Source organism: Bombus fervidus, chromosome 3 (genome assembly GCF_041682495.2).
Source record: "Bombus fervidus isolate BK054 chromosome 3, iyBomFerv1, whole genome shotgun sequence".
Lineage (NCBI taxonomy): Eukaryota > Metazoa > Arthropoda > Insecta > Hymenoptera > Apidae > Bombus > Bombus fervidus.
In genome coordinates, this window is record NC_091519.1 from 13,277,647 (window position 1) to 13,291,294 (window position 13,648).

General features: G+C 31.2%; 3 protein-coding genes and 1 long non-coding RNA gene across 11 annotated transcripts; 2 read left to right on the plus strand and 2 right to left on the minus strand.

Annotated features, from left to right (window-relative positions):
• Positions 1–90: 90 nt before the first annotated feature.
• On the plus strand, positions 91–1,845 carry Xrcc2 (X-ray repair cross complementing 2). The gene is made up of 2 exons (XM_072000971.1): positions 91–286; positions 499–1,845. Exon 2 carries the CDS (start codon positions 660–662, stop codon positions 1,452–1,454), a length of 795 nt encoding a protein of 264 aa, XP_071857072.1. The 5' UTR covers positions 91–286; positions 499–659; the 3' UTR covers positions 1,455–1,845.
• On the minus strand, positions 1,328–4,684 carry LOC139985996 (sec1 family domain-containing protein 2). Of its 5 annotated transcripts, none has more exons than XM_072000960.1 (11): positions 4,559–4,684; positions 4,052–4,308; positions 3,708–3,950; positions 3,356–3,625; positions 3,086–3,271; positions 2,738–2,995; positions 2,537–2,665; positions 2,230–2,461; positions 2,060–2,186; positions 1,806–1,955; positions 1,328–1,711 (listed from the first exon to the last, which is right to left on the minus strand). In XM_072000960.1, exons 2-11 carry the CDS (start codon positions 4,250–4,252, stop codon positions 1,504–1,506), a joined length of 2,004 nt encoding a protein of 667 aa, XP_071857061.1. In that variant the 5' UTR covers positions 4,253–4,308; positions 4,559–4,684; the 3' UTR covers positions 1,328–1,503. The 5 variants fall into 5 exon arrangements, with proteins under 5 accessions (XP_071857061.1, XP_071857063.1, XP_071857060.1 ...); XM_072000962.1 differs by lacking the exon at positions 4,559–4,684 and adding an exon at positions 4,385–4,538 and having other exon boundaries at positions 2,060–2,168; XM_072000959.1 differs by lacking the exon at positions 4,559–4,684 and adding an exon at positions 4,385–4,538.
• Positions 4,685–4,706: 22 nt separating this feature from the next.
• Positions 4,707–12,397, plus strand: Gapvd1 (GTPase activating protein and VPS9 domains 1). Of its 4 annotated transcripts, none has more exons than XM_072000949.1 (17): positions 4,707–5,156; positions 5,293–5,363; positions 5,466–5,664; positions 5,756–7,100; positions 7,501–7,691; positions 7,954–8,113; positions 8,182–8,355; positions 8,430–8,591; positions 8,683–8,950; positions 9,075–9,172; positions 9,258–9,694; positions 9,879–10,374; positions 10,528–10,763; positions 10,858–11,114; positions 11,214–11,425; positions 11,518–11,903; positions 12,012–12,397. In XM_072000949.1, exons 3-17 carry the CDS (start codon positions 5,533–5,535, stop codon positions 12,141–12,143), a joined length of 4,686 nt encoding a protein of 1,561 aa, XP_071857050.1. In that variant the 5' UTR covers positions 4,707–5,156; positions 5,293–5,363; positions 5,466–5,532; the 3' UTR covers positions 12,144–12,397. The 4 variants fall into 4 exon arrangements, with proteins under 4 accessions (XP_071857050.1, XP_071857051.1, XP_071857053.1 ...); XM_072000950.1 differs by having other exon boundaries at positions 4,707–5,037; XM_072000952.1 differs by having other exon boundaries at positions 4,707–5,363; positions 11,226–11,425.
• On the minus strand, positions 8,617–13,623 carry LOC139986009 (uncharacterized). The gene is made up of 2 exons (XR_011799540.1): positions 13,117–13,623; positions 8,617–8,901 (listed from the first exon to the last, which is right to left on the minus strand). It is a non-coding gene; the product is annotated as an uncharacterized lncRNA (long non-coding RNA).
• Between the last annotated feature and the right edge of the window lie 25 nt (positions 13,624–13,648).

Consider the following 13,648-nt stretch of genomic DNA (forward strand, 5'->3'; position numbering starts at 1 on the left):
ACACGAAATAACTTACCATGTGACAATCTTTATATTTCTATGGTTATAGCACTTACAGCTTACAGTTTACAGCCTAGCGAATAGTCGAAAAATTGCGATAGAAGCTTAAGTCGTCCTTCAAAAAGAACTTCATTTGTTAACCTCACTTTTTACAAGTTTGCTCATTTCTTTAACTTATCGAGCCGAGTATATTGATATCTTTTCATTTAAAGCGGATGGTTAATAGCTTTATAATATAGTATTACGTCCTTCCTTACATTCATTAGGAGAACTTGCTGATTTTTATGTAAGCTCAGTTAAGGATTAATTTGCAATCATTTTTGTAAAACCAAAGCTTTTGTTCCATTACCTTTTATTATTTTTACGCATTATTTATTTTAATTTTTTATTAATTTTTTAAAATAATATATATTGTAACATTACAATATATACATATATCTTATTTAAAGTTTTATACGAATGCAGTATATATGCATATGATATTCCTGTTTCTTACAGAATATGTAAAAGAAAAATCTTGATAGTAACTTGATAGTAAAAAGTAAAATGTTGTAAAATAAAAATATTGCAGCAATTTAAATGATATTTTAAATAACAAAGAAATAAAGGTTGACCCACAGGCATGTATTAAATAAAGGAAAGTATTAGAAATAAAACCTATGCAACCACAGATTGAATCTGGAGCAGAATTGCTCACAAGGCTAAATGAAAAACCGAGTTTACATGGGCTCGAAGATACTTTGTTCTCTGAAGGTCCTCAGAACACAGATATTATAGAAATTGGTGGAGAACGATCATCTGGTAAGACTTTTCTTTTATCTCAAATGCTTGCAAGGTGTATCTTACCAAATAATTATGCAATCAAAGGCTGCAATGCTTCAGCTATTTTGATAAATACTGATCATCATTTTCAAACTTCAAAATTGGTTGAATTGATGAGCAGTATCATAAATACAGCTAATATATCATTTTCTGAAGCAATTGATACAGAGTTTGATAAGACAACTATTATTAAAGATTCTTTGCGCAACTTGCATATCATTGATTGTTATAATAATGAACAATTTTCTTTAACATTACGTACACTGGATGACATATTCCTTGATAACACCAAAATTGCACTTCTTGCTATTGACAGCATAACAGCATATTATTGGCAAGACTGTGAAGATAATATTACTACAATTGATACATATATAAAGAAATTGTTAAAAATTATCAAACTACAAACAACTCGATTTAATGTAGCAACTATATATACCAAATTATGTGAAACCATATATAACAAAAGAAAATGTCTTACAAATAATATAGATTATAAAATACAATTGTGCAAGGTGTGTAATTCGACAAATTTTATATGTACATTAGAAACAATACAAATTATTAGAAAAATACATTATTCCATTTTATCCAATGGTATAAAATGGAAGACAGATGAAACAGAAAGATGAATTCTATTACATTTACAAATTTTTCTATTATATCTACAAAAAAAAATAATTAAGAAAAGAATATTTTATCCACTATATCCAAGGGGTTTAATAATCTAGATCCTGCTAATATTATATGTGGTGATTTTTCGTTACTATGTGCAGATACTACTTCTTGAATTACTTTTGCCTCTTCTGCAGTAATGCCTCCAACAACGTATATTAAAATATAGGGATTGTCTCGAGGATGACGTTTCGTTTTACCCCTTAAAATTAAACTGTAATGAAAGAAGATTTATAAATTCTTAATATTTAATGTCATATTTTAAGAAATTTCATTCATATGAATTATTTCAAATGAAGAATTTTTACTTAAAGCCAGCTGAAATAAATGAAGATGATTTTTTATGAAGATCTCGTAGTTCTCGACTTATGTCTACACTAAATATATCCTTTGTAACTTGTTCTAATATACTGATGTATCGAGTTGCTTCTTGAGAGCTTGGCTTCAACATACAAAATCTGCAAATAATTATTTCGTTATTAATATAATTTTGTTCAAAATAGATAATGTTAATTATTAAGAGATTAATTAAAAAAGAAAAGTTTTCATGTAAAGGCTTTACCTATAATCTTGCAGTATTAAACGTTGTTCCGCGATTAATCTCAGAGTATCGAGAATACGTGCTGCAATGTTACATGATGTTTCTTGCGCTACAGCAACATCGTCTCCGCCTAAAATAACAAATGCAACTCTAAAATATTTTAAGAAGAACGTGTCTCAAATAATATGTACCTAGTAGTAATAAATTACGCTGATAGGCTGATTTTGTATTCATCAAAGGACTTTCTTTTAAAATTTGGAAATCTTCAAAAATTGCATCCGCAATTGACTCTTCTAATCGGCGTTCTTGTTGTGTGGAAAATCGAATCTGCGTTCCCGCAAGTGAGTAAACATGTATCAGTAATGCTAATAAGTTTTCAACATCAAGTCCCCTGTGAATTCGCGTTCGTATAATATTACTCAACTAAAAAATTGTTTAATTTATATTTATTAAGTAGACATATATCATCGTATAAATGAAATTTAAAAAAAGGTTTACCTGTACGAGTATACTCGAGGATTCTCGACTCACAGAAAGATTTTGCAAAGCTAATTTTTCTAAACTAGTAAGTAGCTCAATCTGATCAGCTTTTTGCGATATAGATGCTTCGATTATTGCTAAAATACACTATATCTCGAAGTGAAAAGAAGTAGCTCTAGGATTTGTCCATTGTTCGAAAAAATGAAAATTGAAAATTACCTGAAGTTTTTCTGTATGAATTGTCATAGAATCAATACTGTTTGTGGATTGAATTTTGCTGAGAAGTTTTTCTAAGCTATGACCAGAAATCCTTGTTGGTGTTCTTAATTTTGGACTACCTTTTGCTAAAGTTATATCATTTAAAAATTGGTTAACTGTATTTAACAACCTTTTTCCTTTTTGTGAAATAAGAAGATCCATCATCTCATCTTCCATACTTGCTAAACAACCTGGTATTTCATATGATTTTAACACTTCCTTGAAACCCATAAAAAAAGTAATCTATCATTCGCCATCTACATAAATTGACAAAAACAGTTATATGAGCAACTATATACTTATTTGTACCGTTACAGTCCCAAACAGAAGTGACATATTAATGGCTACATCGTTATCATGATGCGGTAAATGAGGAAACGTACGTAATATTTTTGCAAGGAAAGATTCCATATTGTTACTAGTAGGTGTACAAAGATCTAATGTTCTGTCAATCAAAATAAGAGAGACTCCTATTTCTGAAGTTTCAGATAAATGCTATAGAAATAACAATAGGTAAAATTTATTTTTCGTTAACTTATCTTAATTTATTTTTTCGGTGCCTTACTTTCTACTACTTACACTTTTATGATTAATACTAGACATATAATCTTCTAAATTCTTTGCAAGATGATCACTTAAATTTCCAAGTGAATAAATATCTAATTTAGCTCCTATACTATCAAATAGATTATAAAATGAATATGCTAAGATATTCAATTTAACAAATGTATCTTTTGGAATATTTGTGTCCAGAGATGGCATTAAATCTCCAAAAGGAGGTGTTACAAATAAATCCTTATTTAAAAGGGCAATAAAAATCGGTACATAGATAATGTTAACAACAGGTTCCTACAAATTAAGCTTGTCTTAGTTATAATTGAAATAAATTTGGAATAAGTTTAAAGACAAAATAAATAATTGATTAACCAACTTGAGAAATATTTCCTGAAGTCATCCAAACCTTAATGTCCTTCTTTAATTTATTGTAGTCTAATTTTTCTTCAGCAGATAATGTTCCCAAATGGTTGATAGTACCACAAGGTACACTGCAGTACACAATACAGTTCTGGAAAGTATTCTTTGCCAGAATCATTTTAATTGTTCGTTGATAAAATGCTGGATCACCAGATGTTGATATAATAACAGCTTTTTTAGTATCTTTTACTTCGACATACTAAAAATGACAAGAAATGGATTTAATGTCTTTCATCTTTTTAAAACTTTATTTTCTACTTCTTTTAAATCTTTCACAATCCTGTAAATATATATACCTACTCGAAAATGATACATGCCGAACTCATAAACTGCAACTGCTCCAGCATCTTTTAATGCTAGATAGCCTTTACCAGCTGTGTACCAATGCAAACATTCAATTGCACAGTGATCTACATAAACTACTGCATCACATACTTCTGCAAAAATATTTTTCCAATATTCAGAGATAACTTGTTTAATTTCTAAAATAATGTCTGTCATTTTTCTTCTCAAAATTTCAGTAGCGATCACTTCCTTGATTTCTCATTATCTATAACCTGTTTAATGATATACAAATCAACGTTTCTCCAAATCTTAATATTGATACTGTATTATATATACAAATAACAGAACGTGTATATGGTCATATATATTAGTACATAATAACGAAGCTGCAATGAAGCAAGTTAGTCGAAAAAAGTACTTAGTTAACCTAATTTCTATATTATATATTATACAGTATCGTATAAAAAGATATACATATATCAAACACTATGTACAGATATTGACATGCATACGTATTCATACCTAGTCTTCAAATGCGTGCGCACGCGGTCTTGTTTGCGTATAGTTGCATATACGTATATATGTTGAACTTGGAGTATAAAGGACGTCTTTTATTTTATATTATTTATTACTTTATCACCATCAGCTACTATTTATAATCTATAATAGATTTTAAATATGAAATTTGAATGAAGAAAAAGAAAGTAGGACAAAAAAAGAAATGCATATTCTTTTATTTATATAAATTATAAAATTGAAAATTTTAACTGCTCAAATTCATCTTATGCAAGAAATTTAATACATAATTTAAATAAAACAGAAAATATATATATTTGAAAAAACGATTTTATTTAAGTCCGTTTACATATTAAACAAAGTTTTATTTTAAAGTAAAACATTGATTTTTTAAAATAGACAAATCGGTCATTAGTTCAACATTCAAATCATTGTCGAGTAATCGAACAATCATACGAAGATTTAGATTTCGATTTAAAGTACAGGTACAGCCATTTGTCGAAGAAAATTCTAACCTATAAAGGAAAATGATTGTGCGTCGGTGCGAATATTGTTTCGAGATAAAAAGGACAACAGTAAAAAACCTTAATTCTGCAAGCAACGCGTAACTACCGGTTTTAGGAATAACTTAATCGAATAAAAGAATTTAAGCCATCGTCGTTTTAAGAAAGAATTTAAATCGACGCGATTAGTTGAGATTCTTTTCTCATATTTTCTAACAATCATTTATTTTCTTCTAGTTTATCTAAATATTTTACTTTCCATTAAACAAAGAAAATAAAAACAACATCTTATTTATCATTATATACAGGTATAGTTTTTTTATTAAATCAAGTACAATACAGTATGTTAAAATGATACATTTGACAAGTATGTAAGAAGCTTTGATGCATTAGTAACTATTAATATCTAGGATCTAACGAGAGAAGAATTTGAAAATTATTTCACGATACTCATTGTTCTCCTGGGTATGCTTAGTAATGTCATCGGCAAATAGTGTAGAATCCCTGGGAACACTACAATGGGATATAATCGAATTAGCCAATCATTTGCGTCAAGAACGCCTGTTTGTTACTTCGGAACAGCAAAATTTACAAATACTCAATGAAAAGGTATGTAATGGTTAATTTTTGGTAACAAATAAATAAAAACATGGAAATGGTTTATGACATTTAAACAAAGAATTGTTTGGATTTTTTATAGGTGTTATATGCATCATCCAATTTAGCACAACAAGCATGGATTACAGCGCAGCAAAGAGTTAATCTTAATCAGTTGATAATGTCTAAACCATACTGTACACCAGCATCTTGTTGTCAAAGAGCAAATACATTGGAAAATTCAAATTTTGTCGATGTGTACAAGTATTTACGTTATCAGACATGTTTGTCATATGGGGAATTCTTAGGTGCTCTTAGAAAGTCTCCAAAGCTAATTGCATCATGTTTAGTTGAGGGGGACAAATTACTACCAGACTCTGTGCAAACTATAGTTCAATCATTAGCAGCTGGTTTATATGGTAGTTGTTTATTACCAGAGGATAAAATTTTGGTTTTAAAGTTATTGAAACATCTAATGCTGCTACAAATTGTACCATCTGATAATCCTCGGAGATTACTCAGACACAGCACATGTGCTTTCTCTAGGTTTTATTCAGTTTTTCATGAGAGTCTATTTTCAGCAAAGTTTTTCTTAACTGCTGCTTTACATAACCCTATTGTACAGTTATTAATGGAAGATGAAATGTTTCTTGATATTGACCCAGATAAAGCACCCATAAGATTTCCTCCATCTGAAAGATTAAAGAAATTTGGCAAGGAAGGTACTGCAGAGTATGAAACAAAGCTACAACGTTATAGGCTCTGGACAATTAATTCTCTATTCCACATTACACAAAGATTTATAATCAGTATACGAGAAAATATGCATTGTTTTCCAAGTAGTGTATGTTGGTTGGTTAGACAGATGGCAGGACTTTTGGGAAAAAGTGGGAATGTTGATTCAAAAGAGGTACATGCAATGTGCACTGATTTGGTTTTTACGTATTTTATATGTCCTGCAATAGTAAATCCAGAGCCATATGGTATCACTGATGCGCCTATTAGCTACATTGCTCGATTCAATCTCATGCAAGTTGGACAAATTTTGCAAATGCTTTCCTTAATGAAATACCAGGCTGTTGACAGCAAAACATTTGATCTATACAAGAAGTTCGATAAGGATTCCGTTTCTTCTATAATAGATGCAATGGTGGACGGTGCAGAAGAACTCGAGGACGAGCCTAATATCATCGATAATAATAAACTTCGAGGTCTTTCTCGCTCCGCTGCTTTATTTACAGAAACGGAATTGAATACATTAATTACGTTTCTGCAAACTATAGCTAAAGAAACTACGGTAGAAAACGCTTCACGGTCCGCTGCTTTTGAAAAGAAACAATTGATTGATATGCTCTCTCAGTTACCTTCTGGTTCCTTAACTACTAATAAATTGGCTAACAATGCTTCTGTTGAAACTACCAACAAGAAGGGAGGTTTATTAGGAAAAGGTATGTCCAGTCATTAGTTTTATTCTATCGTTTCATCTTTTCTTTTTTAGTCCAATGACGAAATTCAGAATCATCTCATACTTCACGATTTATATCTCGAAATACTGATATTAAATGTATTTTATTTGATATCCTAAAATTAAACTTGTCTCTCAAAAGTACATGCAAATATATATTTAGCATTCTTCATAGAATTCATTGCATTTTTTTTAGATGAGAAATTTCCAAGTATAATCTTTAAATAAATATCTTTAACGTAAATCATTGATTAAAGAAATAAAGTACGTACAAAGTTACGCGTACTTACGCGTGTATAATTCAATATTTAAGGATAAAGTGAAAGATAAATAAAGAAGTCGTATTTACCAAAAGAAGGGATATTAAACTTTGATTTCTCTAGGAAAGGGTCGGGGAATTCGAGTATCATCATCGTCATCATACTCGTCTAATACGACTAATGACGGGGTAGATGAATTAAATGGCACTTCAACCCCTGAAGAAGAATCTGTTGACAAAAATCCTCAAGATGTTCTTGTAATTCCATTTGGACCAAATACAGGAGAATTCGTAGGACTTCTTAGTGAACAAAAGGTATATATTAGTTTTTTTAATCGTTTGAGACCCAAGCAGCGCGATCGCGCTGTTTCGATTTTGTGTCGCACTACATTTGAATGCTACGGACGACTGACGGTATTTTGTATTTCATTGTTATCTTCTCAATAATTTGTATTTTTTTCAATGACATACTGTTTTTTCAATGAGATCTGGGACTCAAACGGTTAACCGATATTTGACTAAACGATAATCAACTGTTTGTCAAATGATTACTTTTTCTGTTTTATATATATGATAGGTGTTATGCACAGAACTTCAATCCAATATAGATAATGGTTCGGTTAATCTAAATCTTTCTGATGACATATCCAATGTACATGACAGACAAAACAATTGTGGTGTTGAACGTACAGAAAGTCAAGAAAAAAAGACAAGATTTTCGCTATCTCATGATGAAGGTATTAAAATATTAGAAGTTAGTATATGTACTTTATAAAGGATAATCATTAACATTGAATGTTATTAGTTTTATTCGAAGGTTTTATCGGAAATACTTCGGATAATTTAGAAGCAGTATCAGAAGCTGCATCAAACCACAGTGTCGCTTCCTCGCTTGAGTTGGAAACGGAAGATCAAAATGATAATCTCTCAGATATGGTATCTGCCAGTGTATCAGGACGAGGAACGCCTAATATATCAGGTTTTGTTAAATAAATTTTATTTAAGTGTAAGAGTAACGAGAATCGTATTGGATCATTTGACAATTGAATTTAGGTCGTGACACTCCGTCATCTCAAATTATCGAAGGAGATGAAGGACGGACAGTGGGTGAAACTCGACAATTAGATTTACCTCCGTCGAATATACCGACCAAACAAAGTCGATGCGAAATAGATGACAAGTTCTGTAAATTTGAAATTAAAAAATTGATTGAAGGTATTTAAGAAATAAAAAGAAATAATTTCCTATGAATACACAATATGTTTATATATCTTTTATTTTAACATTTGCACTCGTACATTTTCAGGAGATGAAACTGTTTCAATGGTATCTGATACCTGGTCAACTGATGTTCTGGCTTCCGATAGCGAAATAATCGAGCAACAAGAGAAAGTATTATATCCCCATTCGTCTGAACAAGCTCCTCCAGTTTTACCAACAACGTCAGATTCAGTACCACAAGCTGTACTAGATGTTAGCGAAACTGCATCGGAAGCATGGAGTACCGATGTATTAGCTAGTGATTCTGAAAGATTGACAGAGGTTGATACCGACGATACTGCTAGCGTTGCAAGGTATTCTATATAGACAATAAAAGAAGGAGACAATGGAGAAATAACAAAACAATATAAAAAGAAAAAGAAAGATGAGGAAAATACAGAAAAAGTTGATGATGCATTATTTATTGTCATATTTTAGATCTGATGATACCGCAAGATCCGAAATCGAAGTTGAACCTCGTAGCGAAGCTGAAATAACCGAAAAAACCATGATACAAGCGATTCCTCGTAAGAACAGTTAATAATTTCAAACACATCTTATTACTTGATATTCTTATTTTATATTCAATTCCTAGTACTTATATGAGTCCTTAATTTTTAGAAAATGTTACAACAACCGAATGTGTGTCAACAACGAATCTTCGATCGATATCGATAAACCAGGAAAATATGCAATTTCCTACAACTGCTGTTCTTTCACCAACAAACTCTCTCTCGGCATCGTCCTTAAATGTAACTGGACAAAATGCAAGCAGGTCTGATTATCAATCAAGCGTGACAGAATATGTCGACAAAAATGCCAACAGCATTGACGGTAGCTCAACAAATTATGATAAATCCATATGCGAGGACAGATTAGTCCATCTCATAGACAAACTTCACATTGAGAATGGAAAAAGTCAAATGGAACAAACTTCTTCGACTCATAACCGTATCAGTGTAGCAGCAGTTGCGCCAGCTTTATTATTAGCCAATCATATATCACCGCCCACATTGTCGAGCACAGAAAAATCGCACAATGCCAACATAAAATTAGAGGTTTGTTTTTTCTAAATTATTGTCATTGTTGTTCTTAGTGCTACTACTATTTTATTCTTACTATTATTATTATTGTTATTATTATATTATCTTTGGCTTCTTCGATGTAATTGCGCGTTTTTATATGGCATTCGACTGGTTGTTTAATAGTTACGGTATAGTTAATTTTCGAAGCGTGTTTTAGTCGCAGGAATTAGAAAGTAGCTTAGTCAGTTCGGTTGACGAAACTGTTAACGAAAATGGCCCGGACGGTGTTGTTGGATTAAGTACCGGGAGCTTGGCATCCAGCAGTAGTTCTGGTTCTGAGACACGAATAAAAACTACAAGTTCGGAGTTGCCACTATCGATGGGAGCAATGAATGAGAGTTGCGATATGACGATCAATGACTGTCCGAAACCAACCGTATCCAGTGGAGCCATACCAAAAAGTATTAGTTTCGATATGACTGCGGAACGCGGAGACAAGGAATTGTTGGACGATGATCAGAAAAATAAAAGAAGTTTTTTTGGAAAACTGAAAATGTCTCTGCGAAATCGGCGGGGTAAGACGATTCGTGGCACAGACGATATCGGCAGATGTTACGATCGAGAAGCCATCGGCGATAATATTGACATAGGACGACATAGATTACGTAGAATAATGTCAGAAGATGTGTCATCAGCCGGTAACCCGAGCGGTGGTAAATATTGCTTTCTTTAACATTTTGCATTGTAATAATCGTTGTAAAGGCAAAACTAAAAAAAAAAAAAAAAATAAAAATGGGGGAAAAACATAGACACAAGGGAAGAAATGTTAATTTCAAGATAATGAAAATTATTTAAAAATTTTCTAGATAGTACGGACGATATCTTAGCTAAATACAGAAGGAAACCGAGTGCAGCAAGCGATACGGAAGTATCTGTAGAAAGTAATCAGTCTCGTACGAAAGAACCTACCGAGGATGAAAGGCTTCTTATAGATCCGAATAACGTTGAGCTTTCCTACGCATTTGCTGATGCAAAAAGAAAATTGCGAATGGTACTTAGTACCGCTGATCTCCAACATATTCCTTGGAGTGCTGCATCCGAGGTGCTAAAGATTGCAATCGTATTAAATGTTTCTTACAAATTAAAACTGAACGTCATTATACTAACAGGAAAAAATAACAATTTACTTGTTACAGCGGAATTATTGGTCGCAAAAAGAAAATGAATTAGTCGCCTTCCTGCAGTTGCAGTTGGCAGAAGCTATCAATTTACAAGACAGAGCGTTGATAGCGCATTTACACGAAACACTACGTTGCGTTAGATTATTTAACGACGACGGGTGTAGAAAATTATTTAAATCGTTACGCGAAGATTACCAAAAACGATCTCCTTATATTGCGTATTTGATTAGATGTCGTCAAGGATTACTCTCTACATTGGCTCACTTGGATAGGTATAGTTACTGACCTTTTTAAAAGTATAAATATGTGCGCGCGCGCACAATTTCTTTAATAATATTCAAAGCAATGTTAATATCTTTACGCAATTTTAGATTATGTATTAGAGTGAAATGTGATCGAGATGCTGTTAATAATCATCTTGTATCTGCTTGCGTGAAAGTTTTTTTAGAAAAAAAAGAATCCCTTTTACTACGTTTTTGTGATGAATTTAAAAAGTTAACATTAGCAGATGAAAAACAAGACTTGGTCGATAGCTTTCTAAGCAAACTTAATACGAAAATAGACAATGATTCAATTTGGCAATGTGAGTAAATGTTAATTAATTTGAGTTTACAAATAACTTGATATAACATTAATTACTATGATTATTTGTAAATGATTGCGCTGTCAATATAGGTGCTTGCGAAAATCAACTAAATTTGGCAAGAGTTGTAGTTGAAAGGACTGTAATGGCACGCGTTTACCACAACGCGCTTTATCCAAATGGAGACGGTGACGTTTATAGGGACCAATTACTTCATGATCATATTAAAAAACTGGCCAATGTTGTAACGCCGAACCACAAGGATTTACGAATTCCTAAAATATACCATTACGAATGTCCCTGGCCATGGGCTCAAGCGGAATTAGCTGTGATATCAGCATATAAGACACCTAGAGATAAGTTGCAATGTGTCTTTCGTTGTGCTACCACCATCATGAACTTGCTTTCGATGGCAACCGAGAGGGGAGTACCCGCAGCCGATGATCTAATTCCTGTATTAGTCTACGTTATCATTAAAGCAAGTGTTTCATTCCCTTCTTTCTTTTCAACTTGTATGTGTATATACAAGTTGGTTATTAATATTTGACACTAAGGATAGTAATGGTTTCTTCAATTATATTTTCAGACTAACCCACCGTCCTTACTTTCCACTATACAATATGTGGATAGTTTCTATGGGAATCGATTAGGAGGAGAAGAACAATATTGGTGGACGCAATTTTGTTCCGCGATTGAATTTATAAAGACTATGGATTAAGTTGCACTTAATAACAAGTTATCGCCGGAACATGTAGAAATAGTGTATCATAATTTTCATTGTCGCTGTCGTCATATCTTTTCAATAATTTTTATTATTACTATCACGTTATTATAGTCGTAATATCAATCTTCATATCATTTCTTCTCGTGAAATTGTTATTCTCGTCCTTTTCAATAGCTTTATTGTTATTGCTGTCTATTATTTTTGTTAAAATTGCTTCTTCTATTATTATTTCTATTGTATATCTATCAGATATTTCTGTTAATCTTGCTGTCCTTACCAACATCACTAGCATCACTCTCATTGTCACAGTTATCTTAATTAATTTCAAATATCAATTATTATTATCGTCACTATCATCATTGCCATCATCATTATTGTATAATTATATCATAATTATTATTATTTATATTATTAATATGTAATAATAATAATAATAATAATAATAATAATTGTTGTCCTTATTACTGTCAACATTCATAATCTTACGGTATGGCATTGTACATTGTAATCAGTATTGATATTACTAATATCATTATTTTTAACTTTTTTTTTGTTTTCACATTACATATAACAATAATTTCTAAGCACAAAAATGATTCTAGTTATTCCTTTTTAAAACTGTCAACAACAAGCCACTGAAGTAAAAATGTTGTATATTGTTTTTTAATCTTAGGAGATGCATCTACCTTTCAATAATTTCTCTAGAATAAACTGCCAAAAACAAAATTCATTTCATATATAAAACATCAATTTTAATCAAGAGATAAACCTATATAGAGAAGGAATTCATATTGTATTTATTTAAACACAAAATTCTAAACCCATTGCTGATATTACTTTCTAAACTATATAACACTATATTAACTCAGTTCAATTACAGACACCATGTACATATGTATTTATGTAAGTACAAATAATTTTTATTAGTCATTTTTAGTAATATTATAGATACTTACAAAATACTTACAAAATCTGGTTTTTTGTATGTCTGTGCTAACATATCTTACAATTTTTAAAAGTTAGAATAAAATAATTATGTTTAAAAGTAATAGATAGAAATTATAATGATTCATAACCAAATTCTTTTAAATAGTTCTTTGTGACAATTAACACTTTTTCATTTTTTCTTTTTCTCTTTTTTTACATATTGTATCGTATAAATTAAAATATTTTCCAATATATTCAGTAAACTTTAATTTAATTCCTGAATAGTTCAAGAATTTATCTTGTACATCAAGAAATTTGATTTTCAAATTTTATTATAGAGGTATTATGTAACTCCTCGATTGTACAACAGTCAGTATCCCTATTTGTTACGCAGGAGACCGGAGTTCGACTTCTCATTGGAAATCAATCATTTTTTAGTTATATAACATTATCCATAATCTGTCTTCTTGTCCATCTGCCGCCGCTAGATGGTTATAGTGTTCCATGGTCCTATGGTGTCGGTCAAACATCTATTCTAATAATGTTTATGCTTAGATACGGTTTAACTAGAG

What these genes read in the sequence shown, in the direction of transcription:
- Xrcc2 (XM_072000971.1), top strand. Translation starts at nt 660, where the DNA reads ATGCAACCACAGATTGAATCTGGAGCAGAATTGCTCACAAGGCTAAAT.
- LOC139985996 (XM_072000960.1), bottom strand. Translation starts at nt 4,252, where the DNA reads ATGACAGACATTATTTTAGAAATTAAACAAGTTATCTCTGAATATTGG. An exon ending in CTTCAGGAAATATTTCTCAA is followed by an intron (nt 3,626 to 3,707) that starts GTTGGTTAATCA and finishes CTTAATTTGTAG; the next exon opens with GAACCTGTTGTTAACATTAT. An exon ending in TTCATACAGAAAAACTTCAG is followed by an intron (nt 2,666 to 2,737) that starts GTAATTTTCAAT and finishes TTCGAGATATAG; the next exon opens with TGTATTTTAGCAATAATCGA.
- Gapvd1 (XM_072000949.1), top strand. Translation starts at nt 5,533, where the DNA reads ATGTCATCGGCAAATAGTGTAGAATCCCTGGGAACACTACAATGGGAT. An exon ending in CTTGGAGTGCTGCATCCGAG is followed by an intron (nt 10,764 to 10,857) that starts GTGCTAAAGATT and finishes TACTTGTTACAG; the next exon opens with CGGAATTATTGGTCGCAAAA. An exon ending in TAGTCTACGTTATCATTAAA is followed by an intron (nt 11,904 to 12,011) that starts GCAAGTGTTTCA and finishes TTATATTTTCAG; the next exon opens with ACTAACCCACCGTCCTTACT.